This window comes from Hemiscyllium ocellatum, chromosome 37 (assembly GCF_020745735.1).
Source record: "Hemiscyllium ocellatum isolate sHemOce1 chromosome 37, sHemOce1.pat.X.cur, whole genome shotgun sequence".
Classification (NCBI taxonomy): Eukaryota; Metazoa; Chordata; class Chondrichthyes; order Orectolobiformes; family Hemiscylliidae; genus Hemiscyllium; species Hemiscyllium ocellatum.
Window position 1 is genome coordinate 6825457 of NC_083437.1, and position 18181 is coordinate 6843637.

General features: G+C 42.6%; 1 protein-coding gene across 4 annotated transcripts in view; it reads right to left on the reverse strand.

The window, feature by feature from the left end:
* The window catches only part of hspg2 (heparan sulfate proteoglycan 2), a 530364-nt gene that overhangs the window by 115184 nt on the left and 396999 nt on the right, over positions 1–18181 (reverse strand). For all 4 annotated transcript variants that reach the window (XM_060851818.1, XM_060851817.1, XM_060851815.1 and 1 more), the window contains 9 exons: positions 15304–15439; positions 12868–13019; positions 10426–10555; positions 8718–8869; positions 6232–6355; positions 3572–3723; positions 3261–3387; positions 649–800; positions 353–479 (listed from right to left, as the gene is read on the reverse strand). In XM_060851818.1, coding sequence (XP_060707801.1) covers positions 353–479; positions 649–800; positions 3261–3387; positions 3572–3723; positions 6232–6355; positions 8718–8869; positions 10426–10555; positions 12868–13019; positions 15304–15439 — 1252 coding nt within the window. The remainder of the gene's footprint in view (positions 1–352; positions 480–648; positions 801–3260; positions 3388–3571; positions 3724–6231; positions 6356–8717; positions 8870–10425; positions 10556–12867; positions 13020–15303; positions 15440–18181) is intronic.

Genomic DNA, 18181 nt, shown 5'->3' on the forward strand with positions numbered 1-18181 from the left:
CTCGAAACATTAGGAGCAATGAGAGAGGGAAAACCAGCTAATTCTTTTCCTTCTTGATGTTTATGCTCATTAACCTTTCCTTATTGGATATGCAAAATGTACAATGCTCATTAGTATTTTCTCCTGATTAATGAAAAGTTGACTGACTCACAGTATTGATGCTATCTAGCCATAACATTCAGAACCATCTTAATTGTAAAACTGCTCGACCACTGCAGTTACACAGCACTTCTCACAGAATACTTGCCACTCAACTACAGTCAAAATCTAAGCTGAACGGTGAAGCAGACAGGCACAAAATGGATAAAAGATGGTGCAAATCATATGATGTGAAGAATGCTGTGTTACATACAGGTGGAAAGAAGCACTGAGACGGAGAATTTGACCTCCTGTGTTCCGTGGACATTGTCTGCGCGGCAGATGTAATCACCGACATCAGCTGAACTCATACGAAGGATGCGTAGCACACGGCCCTGTACCTAGAGCATCAAGAGGAAAATCGCAGCCTGTTACTCACTCTCAGCAATCAGAAAGATACAGAGTGGTAGATTCCTCCTGACTTTTCATTCATGGTTAGAGATTTGAAGAATGGAAAAGGGAAACAAGAAAAACACATGAACAATGGCCAGTCTGGAAGCTATCTCCTACCTGGTGATTGGCTGTTAGAGAGCCAGCCGCCCTGTGCCATGTGATCCTGGGTTCTGGTTGACCTGTGACCTGGCAGCGTAACTCCAGCATTTCCCCCTCTCTTACTGAGGTGGGGGAGGGGTGAACCATCACTGTGGGGGCCGTTCCTTGATCTGTGTGGAAAGACCAGAATGAGCCAATCAATCAGAAATGGACGAGACAGATCCTATCATTTACCAGATTTATTTCTTGCCCTGGTATTCACTTCAACCATTTGTGTACATTTTAAATTATTTTATCTGAGGTCATCTGGTGCAATGGTTTAGGCAAAGTTACCATGTCAGTGCTGTATTGACGGAGCCTTCATTGTCATTATTGAGTAATTGCACATTGTTGGTTCCAAATCATTGACACAGTGTAAGGTATATTTTCAGATATTACACATCTGTTTGCCTTTTTGGTTACTTTCAACGTCCTTTTGCTGATTTCCAAAACCTTCCCAATGATCATTCTGGATAGGAGGAGGATATGTTTTGGTGGAGGTGCATACTGACAATGGGACAATGTGTGGATGACCCATGTTATCAGGGGAGATTAGAATGTCACAATAATGAAAAGGAGAAGTAAAATATCTTCTACTAGTGCGTAAATAGCAAGCAAAGGAAGGAGGGCAATGGAAATGATAAATAGTTGAAGGTGCACATCAGGGGAAGACTATCTAATGAGTACATAGTAATGGGAATTATTAAGGACAAGAATGCTGATTCAATATCAGTGGAGAGAGAGGTATGGTAGAGGTGACAGACAGGGTGAAAATTGATGGGCAGGATGTATTAGAAAGGCAGGCTATGCTTCATGAGGATTAGTTACCAGGATGAGATGACTATAAGTGAAGTAGGGATGGAGATGATAAAAGAGTTTGTGATCATTATCCAAACTTCTTTCAACACAGGGGGCATGTGGCAGAGTGGCAAATATGACACCCTCATTCAAGAAAGGTTCTTAACGGTTGGTAATGTTTAGTCAGGAAAAAAGAATCAGCAGGTACCTGGAGGGGTTTGAGTTCAATAACGAAGTCAGCAGGGATTCGTAAAAGACAGATTTGCGCTTGATCGGACTAATTACATGTTTTGATGAAGTAGCAGAACGTTGTTGGAAGGAAAGCAGTAGATCTTGTCTTTTAAGAAAGTGTGAGATGAAGAACCACATAAAAGGCTGCTGACAAAACAAGCTCAGGGACTAGAACTGTCAGTGTCAGCTGAGATTAAAAAAGAAAGGGCATAATGGAAGATGACAAATTGCATGAGGTCCCCAGGTTTCAGGGTTAAGATCACTTTATTTTGTTACATGTAAGCAACTTAGATACTGGAATACAGAACAAAACCTCAGCATTTGCTAATGTTACTATTGGAGCTGTGAGGATTATGTCAATTGACTGCAGCCGACCAACGACAGGTTTGGAGAAAGGGTAGGTAAGTGGCAAGTGAAGGTTAATATAAACAAGTGAGGTGAGATGCATTTTGACAGAAGAGATGAGGAAAGGCAAGTTATGCATAATGCCACAGTTCCTGTGGAGTTAACTACAAATACTAGCTTGATGAGGGGCTACACCTTACCTTCTGCATGGGAACTTCACAGCCTCAAGGTCTCAACAATGAATTCTATACTTTCAGAAACTGATTGCACTATGTCTGTTCACCATTTTTCTTACATTCTGTACCCCTTCACACCCTCATCTTGTCATTTCTGAAGTCAGGGTCGCTGGACCTGAAACATTAACTCTGCTTTCTTTTCACAGATTCTTCCAGACCTGCTGAGTCTCTCCAACAATTTCTGTTTATGTTATGAAATAACTCCACAGAGGTTATTATCCATTACCAAATCACTCTTTACTTACACATGGACAGGCCTTGAATTTAGTATTGCCTCATTCAGAGTCAGGCACTAGAGAGTCCCATTACAATCACTACACTTTCCAGCATCCACAATTCTTTGTTTTATTGTCTTGTCTTGTTTAATTTGTTCTTATTATAGAGGACTCATTCATGTTACACCTATTTTACTTTTTTTTTCACCACCATTAAGAGTCCCTTTGTCTTGCTCCTCCTCGTCTGTCAACTGTATAAAAAAATCACTTTTCAACACCTTTCAGTTAAGATGTCGTCACAGTGGACCTGAAACATTAACTTTGTTTATCTCTCCATAGATGCTGAGCTTCCCCAGCATTCTCTGCTTTTATTCCAATATTCATTACCATCTTTTCCTGATTAAATTTGGTTAATTGTCCTACATTGTTGTTAGTATTTTCAACAACTCACTCAATTTATCCCACTCACGCTGTAGCATTTCTACATTATCTTCACAGCTCACCCTCCCACCCAGCTTTGTGTCATCTGCAAAGTTGGAAATGTTGCATTTAGTTCCCTCAGTTAAATCATTAATATGTATTGTGAATACCTGGAGTCCTAGCACCGATCCCACAAGTTACTGATTGCAACTCAGAAAAAAAACCTGTATGTTCCTACTCTTTGTTTCCTGTCTGCTAACCAGTCCTCTATTCATGTCACTATATTACCCATTAATAGATAAAAGGTGGCACAACTGAAATCCGTGAAGAGTGCTGTGTTACGTACATGTGGAAGGAAGCACTGAGACGGAGAATTTGACCTCCTGTGTTCCATGGACATTGTCTGCGCGGCAGATGTAATCACCGACATCAATTGAACTCATACGAAGGATGCGTAGCACTCGGCCCTGGACCTAGAGCATCAAGAGGAAAATCGCAGCCTGTTACTCACTCTCCCCCACGCTGCTTTCAGCATTCAGAAAGACACAGAGTGGTAGATTCCCCCTGACTTTTCATTCATGGTTAGAGATTTGAAGAATGGAAAAGGGAAACAAGAAAAACACATGAACAATGGCCAGTCTGGAAGCTATCTCCTACCTGGTGATTGGATGTTAGAGAGCCAGCCGCCCTGTGCCATGTGATCCTGGGTTCTGGTTGACCTGTGACCTGGCAGTATAACTCCAGCATTTCCCCCTCCCTTACTGAGGTGGGGGAAGGGTGAACCATCACTGTGGGGGCCGTTCCTTGATCTGTGTGGAAAGACCAGAATGAGCCAATCAATCAGAAATGGACGAGACAGATCCTGTTAATAACGAATTTATTTCTGGTCCTGGTATTTACTTCAATCATTTGTGCACATTTTCAAAAATATTTCAATTGACTTTTCATCTGTGGCCATCTGGAGCAAAGTCCACAATTGTCTTTTAACTGACAGTGTGCAATCTTGAATTGACTAGTTTCCCCTTAGCTTCTGGACCAGGGCTGCAATAAGGAACCCTACTCATGACTGATACAATATCAAAGTTGAGACTTGAACATTATTTTGAGAGAACGCTGCGTTGACTTTATTGAATCATGATGTTTTATGAGTTACTTCCCAATCCAGCAAAAGTCCAGCCAACTTCAGAAAATGAAAATGAAGTAACCATTCAAACCCAACACAAAAGATACAGAAAGAACTGGCCTGAAACACTACAAGAAGGTACTTATCATCAGGTCTACTTAAACCACATTTTCCCATCCTGTTTGTATCCAGACTAGAATGACTCCAAGGGGTGGAGCCCAATGCAGCCAAAGGATAAAAATCAGGCTCGTATCCTTTGGAACGAGGGCTCTGCTGGAAGTGGATTCTTCCTGTGAGATCAGATCCAATTAGGTTACAGTTAACCTACCAGTAGTTTAACTGGGTGAACGTTAGTTTTCAAATATGGGTTTTGGCACAAATTGCTGGAGAAACTCAGCAGCTCCAGCAGTCTCTGTGGGAAGAAAGCAGAGTTAACGTTTTGAGTTCAGTGACTCTTCATCAGAAACATGTTGAATCTGTTGGGGATTTCTCAATCTTTGTGACATTGTCACCAAACCTAAGACAGATTATGCTCAGTTCCCTTTGCCAAGTCATCATTATAGATTTAAAATAAAATAGATTCTTGTGGAACCTGATTAGTTGTACCCTGCCGTTTTGTAAATAGTCCGTTTATTCCCACACAGTGTTTACATGCATTAAACCCTAAATCCATATTAATATATTATCATAGGTCTTAGACTTCTGCTTGTGTGGCATCTTATTGAATGTCTTTTGACAATCCAAATATGCTGCATTAACTAGTTTGCCCTGCTAATATATCTTCAACAGCCTCTCATAGATTGTCAAATAGGATAGCCTTTCTGTAAGCCCGTGCTGACTCCACTAATTATCATAGTTTTCTATGTGCTCTGAAATCACAGAGCACATAGATAAATTCTAGCTTTCCCCTGCAGTACTGATGGCAGGCTGACAGGTCTATAATTCCTTGCTTTATCTCTCCTTCCTTTTTTTTTGAAGAGTAAGCTTTGACCCACATTCCAGACTCTAGATGATTGAAACAGACAGTTTAATGTATATAAAACTTCACAATCCTGAGATTTTTGACAGGTGGTGACAAACAGTCAACCCACCAACAGCACAGCAGCTCCTGTCATTGCCTGCAGCGTGGAAAACTTGCAGATTCCTAGCAAGCCTTTTTAATGTCTTCCTTTTGTTGCCATAGTAACCAAGCCACATAGACTCATTCTTCACCTTAAATTATAGACACCAATCCAAAGCACAAGTCGTCTCCTGTAAAACTCTTTTGGAACATAATAGGACCATTTAAATGTAAATTTTCGTTCTTTTTTGCAAATGAGTTCACAGAATTTTTTTCAAAATTCATTCATAGGATGAGGGCATCATTGGCTAGGCAGCATCCATTGCCCATTCCTAAACGCCCAGAGGGCAGTTAAGAGTCAACCACATTGCTGTGGGTCTGCAGTTACATGTAGGCCAGACCAGGTAAGGATAGCAGCTTCCTTCCCTGAAGGACATTAGTGATCCAGATTGTTTTTCCCAACAATTGACAATGGATTTATGGTCATCATTAGACTCTTCCGGATTTTTATTGAATTCAAATTCCACTGTTTGTCATGATGGGATTTGAACCCAGATCCCCAGAACATTATCTAGGTCTCTGGATTAACAGGCCAGTGATAATGCCACTAGGCCGCTGTCTCCCCTATTGTCCATGAGGCAGATATTCTAAGACAGTCGTTGGTTGTTGCAGAGAGAAAGAGATATAAGGAGAATCATTGGCTAGCAGAACATTTGATTGTTGGGGAGAACCAATGGAAATGGGGAACTGAGTACAAGGTACTCTTTTTTCAGATTATCTGAGATTAGACATAGAGGACCTAACCTTAATAAAACCATGCTCAGTCGTAGGAAGAGGAGTAGACCTTCCAGCTTCTTGAGCCCTTCCTGCCATTTAGTGAGATAATGGCTGATCTACAGCCACCCTAACCCTTATGGCAGCATCAAGTGTACTTCTCTGATGTTAACTATGTTCTGAGCTGACTGGATCCTGTTTCCCTAATATTGAAGCCCTAAATAACATCACTGTTACACAATAAATTAATGTTTAACTCTCAGCTGTAGTTCAGAGTGGATACAAGAATAAACCAAATGGTAATAAAGTGAATCAAGCAAATTGTAAGTCAGATGCTGAAAGAATGACCGGGTTACATACTGGATGAAGTGACCGATACAGAGAACTTGACCTCTCGTGTTCCAACTTCATTTTCTGCACGGCAGATGTAATCCCCGATGTCAGAAGGAGTCATGTGAAGGATGCGCAGCACAGGGCCCTGTACCTAGAGCAATAACAGAAAATTTACAGTCTCGGGCACTTGTGCTCTCCCCGGTTGTTTTCAACGCTGACAAGCACAATGACAAGCACATTTCACAGCTGCTGCACAGGAAAGAGGGACAGCTGACATTTGATGGTGTTCTACAACTGGAGAATGGAAAACAAGACTCAAAAGGAACATCGAGCTGGAATTCGCTATCCACAAGGCCATCCAGTGATGAGCCAGGGGAAGATGCACTTGGGTGAGGACTCATACTGAGTATACTTCCAATGCTCCTCTAAATTGTGGATTCACAGATAAAGATACAGGTTATACTAGCAGCTTAATGTTGATATGATCGGGGATTAATGTTTGGGTGTTCAAGGTGATTTCATGCAGTGCTTTGATGCATCCCCTGCTGCCGAGCAGTTAAACATTTTGTTGGCCAGAACAAAGGCAGTCGCTGTGAACTGAAGTTACCCGAGCCCCAGCTGCTGGCTCAAGACATTTTGAGCTGGTTCAGCTCTGAGAGATGACATAAGGGGGACATCCTTATTCGGATGAGAATCAATGAAATAATCTGAAAGGTGTCCTGGGAGTGAGCCCACAGTGGAAACACATGGCAGCACGGTGGCTCAGTGGTTAGCACTGCTGCCTTAGTGCCAGGGACCTGGGTTCGATTCCTGCCACACTCTGTGTGGAGTTTGCACTTTCTCCCATGTCTGCGTGGGTTTCCTCCGGGTGCTCCAGTTTCCTCCCACAGTCCAAAGATGCGCAGGTCAGGTGAACTGGCCATGCTAAATTGCCCGTAGTGTTAGGCGCATTAGTCAGGGGTATATATAGGGCAGGGAAATGGGTCTGGGTGGGTTAGTCTTCAGAGTTCGGTGTGGACTTGTTGGGCTGAAAGGCCTGTTTCCATACTGTAGGGAATCTAATCTAATCTAATCTCAAAAACATCCAGTCCAAGTCGCGGCCTGAACTGGAGAAAGTTTGAGGGAACCAGGTTCGATTCTAGCCTTGGGCGACTGACTGTGTGGAGTTTGCACATTCTCCCCAAGTCTGCGTGAGTTTCCTCTGGATGCTCCGGTTTCCTCCCACAGCCCAAAGATGTACGGGTTAGGTGAATTGGCCACACTAAACTGACCATAGTGTTAGGTGCATCAGTCAGAGGGAAAATGGGTCTGGGTGGATTACTCTTCGGAGGGTCAGTGTGGACTTGTTGGGCCGAAGGACCTGTTTCCAAACTGTAGGGAATCTAACCTAACCTCAACTCCGTAGAAATGTACAAGATGATGAGAGGCATAGATAGACTGGATAGCCAGAGACTTTTTCCCAAGGTGGAAATGACTATCATGAGGGGCATAATTTTAAGGTGATTGGAGGAAGGTTTAGGAGAGATGTCAGAGGCAGGTTCATTATGCAGAGTGTGGTGGGTGCGTGGAATGCACTTCCAGCAGTGGTAGTAGAGTCAGAGATATTAGGGACATTTAAGCGAGTCTTGGATAGGCACATGGATGATAGTCCAATGAAGGTTAGTCTGATCTTAGAGTAGGATAAAAGGTTGGCAAAACATCGAGGGCCGCAGGGCCTGTATTGTTCTATGTTAACAAGACACCACAGGTAACGAATAAGGACAAAAGTGAAGGATTCCAGTGTGCCATCAGCAATCTTCACGAAGTCTTGGACCCCACACTTTGAAGTGTGGAAAGGACCCCAAGGTCTGGGGGAAAACACGTAGCCAGTGTGAGCTTCTATTTTTGTGGATTAGCTTTTATTTTTGTTGATGGTTCTGGGAACTTGCTGTTAATCTTTTCCTAACCAAATGGTGTGAACTCTCTGTCGGTTTTAACTAAACTAATAAAGGTAGTGGTTATTTGATAAAGACTTTACTCTTGTCCGCTTTTTTAAAAAAGAATCACAGAATCCCCACAGTGTGGAACCAGGCCCTTCAGCCCAACAAGTCCACTCTGACCCACCGAACAGTATCCCACCCAAACCCATTCCCCTATCCTGTCACTCCACTTTTACTCCTAACTAATGTACCTAACCGACACAACCCTGAACATTATGGTCAATTCAGCATGGCCAATTCACCTGACCTGCACATCTTTGGATTGAGGGAGGAAACCAGAGTACCCAGAGGAAACCCATGCAGACACGGGGAGAATGTGCAAACTCCACAGTCACCCAAGGCTGGAATTGAACCCAGGTCCCTGGTGCTGTGAAGCAGCAGTGCTAACCACTGAGCCACCGTGCCAACTGGTGCCAACTACTGTCGTCGAGGGCAGTAACTGGGCAACAATTTGATCACACACTAACAAATCTCATCTATAAATAATTCTCTGTAGAAGGATAACCAGGATAAACTAGCACTACCTTCACCTACCTGGTGATTGGCTGAGAGAGTGCCAGCGACTTTGTACCAAGTGATCCTGGGTTGAGGGTACCCTGTGACCTGGCAGTGTAACTCCAGCATCTCTCCTTCACCTACTGAGGTACGTGAAGGGTGAACCCGTACTGTTGGGGCAGTTCTCGGGGCTGTGGAGAACATTGAGACCACAAGTTAGTTTTAAAATGAGACAAACAGATCAAAAGATTGTCATGGACATTATCTCTGAAACCAACTCTTTTTGCACCAGTAACATTCAATGTAACAATAGTTGTTAAACTGAGGGATGGAACCTAATTATTGAGCTACACTGTCACTCTGGTTTAGAAAATTTGAGAAACTACAAATTTCTTCAGTATAATACAGAAGGTTAAAGGAAGAAACCATACCAGCATGGTAGGATTTGGTGGGTTTAAAGAAATTAACTATTTTAAGAGGCCAGTCAATCAGCAACTATTAGGCAAAAGTGAGGACTGCAGATGCTGAAAATCAGAATCCAGATTAGAGTGGTGCTGGAAAAGCATAGCAGGTCAGGCAGCATCCGAGGAGCAGGAACTGCCAGGGATGTGGTGGGAATTCCAGGAAAATCGACGTTCCGGGCATCATTCCTGATGAAGGGCTTTTCCAGCACCAGTCGAATCGAGAATCAGTAACTATTGGCAGGCCAAGGTCACCAATTTAGAAATCTAGGAACTGTGATCCTTCCCCGGCAGGGTCATGTGATGGGATTTTGTTGCTGTAGCGATTGTAATGAGGTCAGCCAGGTGGGTCTCATAGATTTTACGGGTCCAATCAGGGAGCCCTGGCTGACAGAGAAGAACAGGAGTGTCAGAGGTTCTGTTTAATCAGAGAGCTGGATCAGTGTTAAGGACTCGCCACGTGTAAATAAAGGGTAACCTGGTGACAGGATATCAGCCTCTGTGGTGTTATTTCAGTGGCCCACAAGCTCTGAGGTAGCAATGGAGCTCAGACTGAATGCGAACAGCTGCAAGGTCCTCTGTGTCTTTCACTGTTGGTGGATGGGGCCAAACTGATTGATCTTCGAGAGGTGACTGCTGCTACCCAAAGAGCTGGCAAAAAGGTTTACTCAGGCAAATCATGCGGTTTGAACAATTCCCACCACATAGGCGAAAGTGAGTACGGTAGACGCTAGAGATTAAAGTCAAGAGTGTGGTGGTGGAAAGACACAGCAGATCAGCCAGCATCTGAGCAGCAGGAGAATCAACGTTTTGGACAAAAGCCCTTAATCAGGAATTCCCACCACATCCCTGGCGGTTCCATTGCCCAGTCCCTATACCCCCTGCCAATCTCACACTGACTCAGCCAACACCACCCTTCAGCTGTAGCTAATCCCTTCCCTGGGAGTTCATATTACATCTGAGGCACTACAGTGGGGATCACTCTGCAAAAAAAGGGATGGGAAGCACAGTTGGAAGTGGTCTTGAATAATGAACTTTGATTTCATGTTTTCCATCAATAATCTGCCATCTATGTATCTAATAGCACTGTACGGCCTCATCACTGATCTGTACCAATGCAAGATATTTTACTGATCTATACTGAATGTTCTTATAATTGATAAGCTTTGATAACTTTAATGTGGATTCACCCAGATGTTTTGTAACATTCCTTGTACAGCATTCAACAATAAAGGAAGGGGCAGAAAGCATCCAATGTTACTCAGAAACAGTAGGTGGTTACATACGGAAATCTCTGGAGCTGACTGACACAGAGACTGAAACTTCTTGCATTCCAAGACTGTTTTCAGCGTGACAGATATAATCCCCAGCATCAGCACGAGTGGCCTGTCGAATGCGTAACACTGGGCCTTGCACCTAAAAGAGAAATCACAATATTAGAGCAGTGGGAACCATTCTCTGACACAATTAGAGGCAGTAACAAGATAGTAATGCTATTTGACCACTAATCCATAGTCTCTGGTGACACTAGTTCAAATCTCACTAAAGCAACTAGGGGAGACTCAAATTATTTAATTGATGAACACATCTAAAAATAAATGGTGATGTAATTAATAAGGATCATGGAACAACTAAATTGTTGTTCAAGTTCTTCTGGTTTGCTACCATCTTTAACAGGAGGGAATTTGCCATCTTTATACAGTCTGACTCACAGCAACGTAGTCAACTGTTAAAACCCCTTGATATGGCCAAACCACTTTGTTGTAGCAAACTGTCACAGTAAAAGCATTGGGGGTGTCCCTACATCATGTGGATGATAGCAGAACAACTCACCACCATCTCATCCAGGGGAATTAGAAACTGGCAATAAATAGTGATCTTACCAGTGACACCCCTAGAACAAACAACCAAAGAACTGGGCTGCTCTGAGCACTCAAGCCTTGTACTGCCAGGTTCACCATAAGGATGTCACTCATCAAGCTGAACATCAACATTTCCTGGAGTCTGATATTTGAATAATAAACAAAAGTGTAAAGGATGAAACTGGCTGGGATTCCCACTTTTGATTTTTGCCAAGAGACCCAGAGAGAGAAAGAACAATACAGCATAGGAACAGGCCTTTCAGCCCTCCATGTCTGAGCTGACACATTTGGCCTTTACATCCTGAAATTGTCTTCACTTACAGGATCTGTTTACCTCTATTATGTTCCTATTCATGTATTCATCCAGGCGCTTCTTAAATGCTGCCATTGTGTCTACTTTCACCACCTCCTCTGGTTCTAGACACTCACCACCGTTTATGTGAAAAATGTGCCTCATACATCTCTTTTAAACATCTCCCCCACCCTCCCCCAAGTACCTTGAACCTGTGTCCCATAGTAATTGAATGGTCCACCCTGGGAAAAAGCTTCATTCTTGTCACTCTATCTAAGCCATTCACAACCTTATAAACTTTTATCAGGCTGCTCCTCAATCTCCTGCATTCCAGTTCAAACAAACCCAGCCTGTCCAAGTTTTCTTCATAGGTAAAATCCCCCATACTAGACAATCCTGGTAAACCTTTTCTCTACCATCTCCAAAGCATCCATATCTTTCTGGCAGTGTGGTGACCAGAACTGTGTGCAATAGTCCAAGTGTGACTTAACTAAAGTTCTATAAAGCTGCAGCATAACTTGTCTAACCTTATACTCAATGACCCCTCAATAAAGGCAAACATGCCAAAAGGGCTTCTTTAATACATTATCTACCTGTGCAGTCACCTTCGGTAATCTGTGGACTGGCACTCCCAGATCCCTCTGATATCAATACGCTGAAGGGTTCTGCTATTCGCTGTATAAATTCCACCTGTACTTGACCTTCCAAAATGCACCAACTCACATCTGTCCAGCTTAAACTCTATCTGTCATTTTTCTGCTTGGGCCTCCAACTGCTCTATATTCTGTTATATCCTCTGACAATCCTCCTCACTATCCGCAACTCCACCAATCTTTGTATCATCTGCAAACTTACTAATTAGACTTGTTATATTTTCCTCTAATTCATTTCTGTAGATCACAAACAGCAGGGGTCGCAGCACTTATCTCTGTGGAACACCAGTAATCACAACCCTCCATTCTGAAAAGCATCCATCCACCATTACCGTCTGCCTCCTATGACTAAGCCAGTTCTGTATCCATCCTGCCAGCTCACCCCTCACCCTTGTTACCATGCGACTTCACCTTGTGCACCAATCTGCCATGAGGGACCTTGTCAAAGGCTTTACTGAAGTCTATGTCAACACCATTAATAACTTTTCCAACATCAATCATCTTCATCACCTCCTCAAAAAACTCCAAGTTCGTGAGGCATGACCTTCCCCACACAAAACCATGCTGTCTATTGCTACTAAGTCTATTTGTTTCTAAATGCGTATAGATCTTGTCCCCGATAATCTTTTCCAATGATTTTCCTTCCTGGAAAGGGTATTTCAAGATGTTAGAGTGTCCCACAGCTCTAAAGTGTAGTTGCTGCTGTAGGAAGTTGTAATGTAGGAAGTGATGCAGCCAATTTGCACATATTAAGCTCCACAGAAGCAACATGATAAATTGCCAGATTCTCTATGCTGCTAATATCAACCAAGATATGAACATCGATTATGACTCTGGAAGAATTCTTATCGTCTTCCACAAAGATCTCCATGGATGTTCCTTCTTTAACCCATCCCCAATGTAGATTTTACAATATCGTACCTGGTGATTAGATATTAGGTAGCCACTTCTCTTGCGCCATGTGATCTTGGGTCGAGGATCCCCCGTCACATGACAATACAATTCAAGTATGTTTCCCTCCGTTACTGAGGCAGGGGAGGGATGAATTCGGATTACTGGTACCGATCCTTCTGCTGTGGGCAGAGGAGACATCAGAAACAAACAGATCAACACATGGCAGAAAGAAATACCTCCAGAAAACTGAAAACAACAGTAGGCATGATAAATCAAGTATAGATCGAGATGGCTTGCACCAGTCACGTTATTCTTCCAATACAATTCAACTGATTTACCAATGTCCTGTAGGGAAGGAAATCTGCCAACCTTATCTGGTCTGGCCAACATGTGACACCAAAGCAACATGGCTGACTCTGAACTGCCTTCTGAAGTGACATAGCAAACCGCCAAGTTTGAGGGCAATTATGTAAGGGACACAAATACTGACTTTGCCAGTGATGGCCATCTCCCGTGAAAATTAAAACAAAAGAAAAGTGAGGTGTCTGAAAAATTCCTACAAGCTACAGATACCTACTGTGTGCACATACCACACATTAAATCAGTCATACTTGGGAAAGTCTGAACAAAAGCAAATATATTTTAATGGTATGCTTGTTTTAGAAAATAACATTTTGGAAGACTGAATAATTTCTAAGTCAGCATTTTGATGGTGACAAAGTTTAAAATGGATTTATGAAGGTTAAGTTCATGGCGAAGTAGATGAGCAGTACGTGGCAGCTCATTTTCAATGAAATAATTCTGCCTTCTAAAACTTTCTAAACTTTAAGCTTGCAAATTAATGCATTAGTCTTCTAATATTCAAAGGTCAAAATTCCAGGTAATGATTTGGAGTAAAAAAAAACCTGGCAATTACAGCACTGTTAACAGAAGGTTTCAATGGGTGATTACCATTCAGAAATTAAAGGTAGATTCATTTGAAGATAAACCAGGAAGAGGGAATGATGTCTTGTTTTATGATACATTACAGATTATAAAACCACCACATCTATAAAAGATAAACATTTCAGCTTGTGGAGAAACTCTTAAAGCAATTGCACAGTATAAAGTTATCCTTTAACAACCACAAAACCCACTGCAAGAAGAAAGAGAAAAGATAACATTAACAAGTGCCATGTGGTCATAGAGTCACACAGCACAGAAACAGATGCTTCGATCCAACCAGTCCATGCCGAACATAATCCCAAACTAAACTAGTCCCACCTGCCTGCTCCTGGCCCATATTCCTCCAAACGTTTTCTATTTATGTACTTATCCAAATATCCTGTAAAACGAAGTCAGAAGGAACCTCCAGGAATAAACTCTCTTGACCAGATTCAAGCCCACAAATGGAAAATATTGAGGTGAAGTAAATAGCCAAGAAAAAGATATGGTAGATAAAGTTAAATTATTTCCACTAGTTGGAGATTCAGAACCAGAGGGTACAGTCTGAGAACTAGTGACAGACCATTCAGGAGCGAGGTTAGGAAGTGCCTCTACACACCAGGGATGGTAGAAGCTTGGAACTCTCTTCCACAAATGACAGTAGATGCAAATTAGTTGTTAATTTTCAATTTGAGATAGATAAAGTTATAGTGATTATAGGTAGGTATAGATTATAGCAATGGTATTAAGGGATATGGGCCAAAGGTATGTGGAGTTGGGCCACAAATCAGCCATGATCTCAGCGAAGGGGAGAACAGGCTTGATGGGCTGAATGAGTCAAGATTAGAGTGGTGCTGGAAAAGCACAGCAAGTCAGGCAGTAGCTGAGGAGCAGGAAATTCGATGTTTCGGGCAAAAGCCCTTCATCAGGAATTGATGGGCTGAATGGCCTATTCTTGTTTCTATGATTAAGTGAACACTAATTGGGAATTCCTGGCTTTCCTTCAGTTGAAACAGGACTTAGCCGTACCAGGTAGACCAATGACATATCTGGAGTGACTGTATTCCCCAAGGTAAGCCCATCCCTCTCTAACAAGGTACCTCCCAAGCTTTACAAGCTAAGAAGCAACTTACTTGGTGCCAGTGTGAGCCTTCATTACTGAAATAGAATTTGTTTTCTAGTTTGATTTGAAGACAGGCAAGTTATTGAAAAGGTGGCTCAGCTCCACGTGATACTGAGCTTTTCAGTTACATTCTTGTACCAGAACGGAGCAGGCTGCTGGTTCTGCTCATTGGCTACATCAATTATACCGATCATCTCTGTGTAGGAGACACAGCATGGTAGGTCCCTTAAAGGCTACCCATGGCCAAATATATATGGATTATCATCAAATAGGAAAGATCTCAAATAGCTTCTTCTGAAGTTGGAAGAGCTATTTACATGAAAAACCTTGGGCACAAGAGTGAGACCAAATTCAATTGGAGACAACTTCAGATATCAGCACAAATAAACACAACACTCTGGAAAACTGACACTTACAGGTTAACACTGAGACTTCAATGCGACCTTCTGAGGAGCCAGCAGCATTGGTTCCCACGCACAGGTAGACACCAGCTTGGGATATAATGATTGAAGGGATAATAAGTGTGCCAATATCTGTTCGTTCAACTTTGGCCTGAAAAAATGTTAAAGCAATGTACATCATCAATATTGATGTTGGTAGATTCATATATCTATCTTTAATGTATGAAGAATCTTATATTTACGTGCATTTTATCACAGTTTCCCATGATAAATATCCTGCACCTGAAAAATATAACAACTCCCCGTGAACAGCACATTCAGTAATATGCTAGAAGAGATAGTTACCTATAAACACTGGTTTTACTGGGTGAAGGTTTAATTGCACCATAACAAGTTGGTACACAGACAGTTTGCATAAATATAGACTTAAAGATTTATGATTCAAATATAGCAGTGGTATTGTAAAATTAGGGGCTGAAGCAAAGCTTATGCGTCAATTATCTCTGACCTCTAACCCTGCTTCACCAGAACCTGGGACTTAGTCTCCAACCTCCAGGTGGCTACTTCTTTTGCCCATTTTGTTTGATTAGAGGAGGGCAACATATTCATTTGATTTAATGCTGGCCCAACCAACAACACCCACATCCCATTAGAGAATAAATTCTGCTACACAAAGATGTCAAGTAACAAATAGAATTCTTCTGTCCCATCATTATTCACTTATTCGTAACTGTGATGAACATTCAGCAGATTGGCACTCTGGAACACATTTGTTCAGTAAAAGGCAGTCCTTTCAAGCACCAGTTTATTAGCGCATAAATCTTTGATAAAACAAAGCAGACCAAAGTCTCTCAAAAGCTGCAAACAACTGTTAGCATTCAAATGTTATTAGGTTATTTCACATTATTAGTGCAAAGATTTCCCAAACCACCAGGGGATGCCCTTGCCCAGGACAGAAACATCAATCTGTACATTTACAAAGTTGCTGAGTATCAGATAAACTGTGGGACTGGATACAGTATGCTTTGATAAAGAAATTCTCCAAGGTTCTTTAGAACCTCCAAAACCCATGTCTACTATTGTCTAGAAGGACAAGGGCAGCAAATACATGGGAACCACCACCACTTGCAAGTTCCCCTTCAAGCCACTCACCATACTGACTTGGAAATGTATCATGTCTCCTTCCCTGTCACTTGGTGAAAATCCTGGAATTCCCTCCCATTATAGATATCTCTACACCAAATGGACTGTAGTTGTTCCAGAAGGCAGCTCGCTGTCACCTTTTCAAGGGAAACTAGAGATGCACAATAACATCGAAGATAGGTGCTGGAAGAAGCAATCGGCCCTTCAAACCTGCACTATCATTCAATACGATCATGGCTGATCATGCAATCTCAGTATCCCATTCCTGATTTTTCTCCATATCCCGTGATCCTTTTAGCTTCAAGAGCCACGTCCAGCTCCTTCTCGAATATCCACAGGTTCACAACTCTCCAAGTGAAAAAATCCTTCCTCACCTCAGTCCTGAATGGCTTATCCCTTATTCTTAGAGGGGTATTCCTGAAGAAGGGCTCATGCCCGAAACGTCGATTCTCCTGCTCCTTGGATTCTGCCTGACCTGCTGCGCTTTTCCAGCAACACGTTTTCAGCCTTATTCTTAGACAGTGATTCCTAGTTTTGGACTTTCCCAACTTTGGGAACATTCTTTCCACATCTGGTCTGTCCAGTCCAATCAGGATTTTATAAGTACCTGTGAGATTCACCTTCATTATTCTAAATTTCAGTGAGTACAAACCCAGTCGATCCAGTCTTTCCTCAATATCAGTCCTGCCATCCCAGGAATCCGTCCGGTGAACCTTCACAGGACTGCCTTAATAGCAAGAATGTCCTTCCTCAGGCTAGATGGCCAAAATTGTACACAATACCCGGGGCGTGGTGTCACTAAGACCCTGTATAACTGCGGCAAGACATCCTATTCCTCAAATCCTCTCGCTATGAAGCCAACATGACATTACATTTCCTCAACTCCTGCTGCACCCTTCAGCGACTGTCCCACCATGATACCCACATCTCTTTGCACCTCACCTTCTCCTAAACTGCCACCATTCAGATAATAATCTGCCTTCCCGGCTTTGTAACTAAAGTGAATAACCTCATATTTATCCATATTATATTGTATGTGCCCACTCAGCCAATCTGTCCAAGTGACCCTGCAGCCTGTTAGCATCCTCCTCACAGCATACACTGTCACCCAGCTTAGGGTCATCTACAAATTTGGAGATATTGCATTCAATTCCTTTGTCCAGATCATTAATGTATATTGTGAACAGCTGAGGTCCCAGCACTGAACCCTGCTGCACCCCACCATCACCGCCTGCCATTCTGTAAGGGGAACAGTGGCTGAGACAATGAAACCTACATCCCATGAATGAACAAAAAAAGTTGGACCTGCTTCCGCCGTTCTCATGTTTATTTTTGTCTCAGCACCGTCTCGTCAGCCTCACAGCCACATTGTCTCTGGCCATCAAGGAGACATGGACAACTACTTTTTAGAAAAGCTTGACGTAACACTTTGCAGAAGTTTCCTCAGTGTTTTGCAGCAGACTCACTCCGAGTAGTATATACTCAGGCCCAATCCCTAGACTGCACTGAGTCAGGCTGTCTCAACAACAATGGTCATTAGCCTTTCAGTTCATGGGCTGAAGTCAGAATCATCATCCTTAAACTCCTGCATCTGTATCTGGCTTCACTTGGGACAGCGGTGGTGCTCCACACCCCAACTGCCACCATGAGGAAGGTTAGCATTATTTATGAAACCATACATTTCAGAACCAGCCATCTGAAATACTGATGTGTCAGAAACAAAGGTACACAGTATCATGGGTGATCCTGC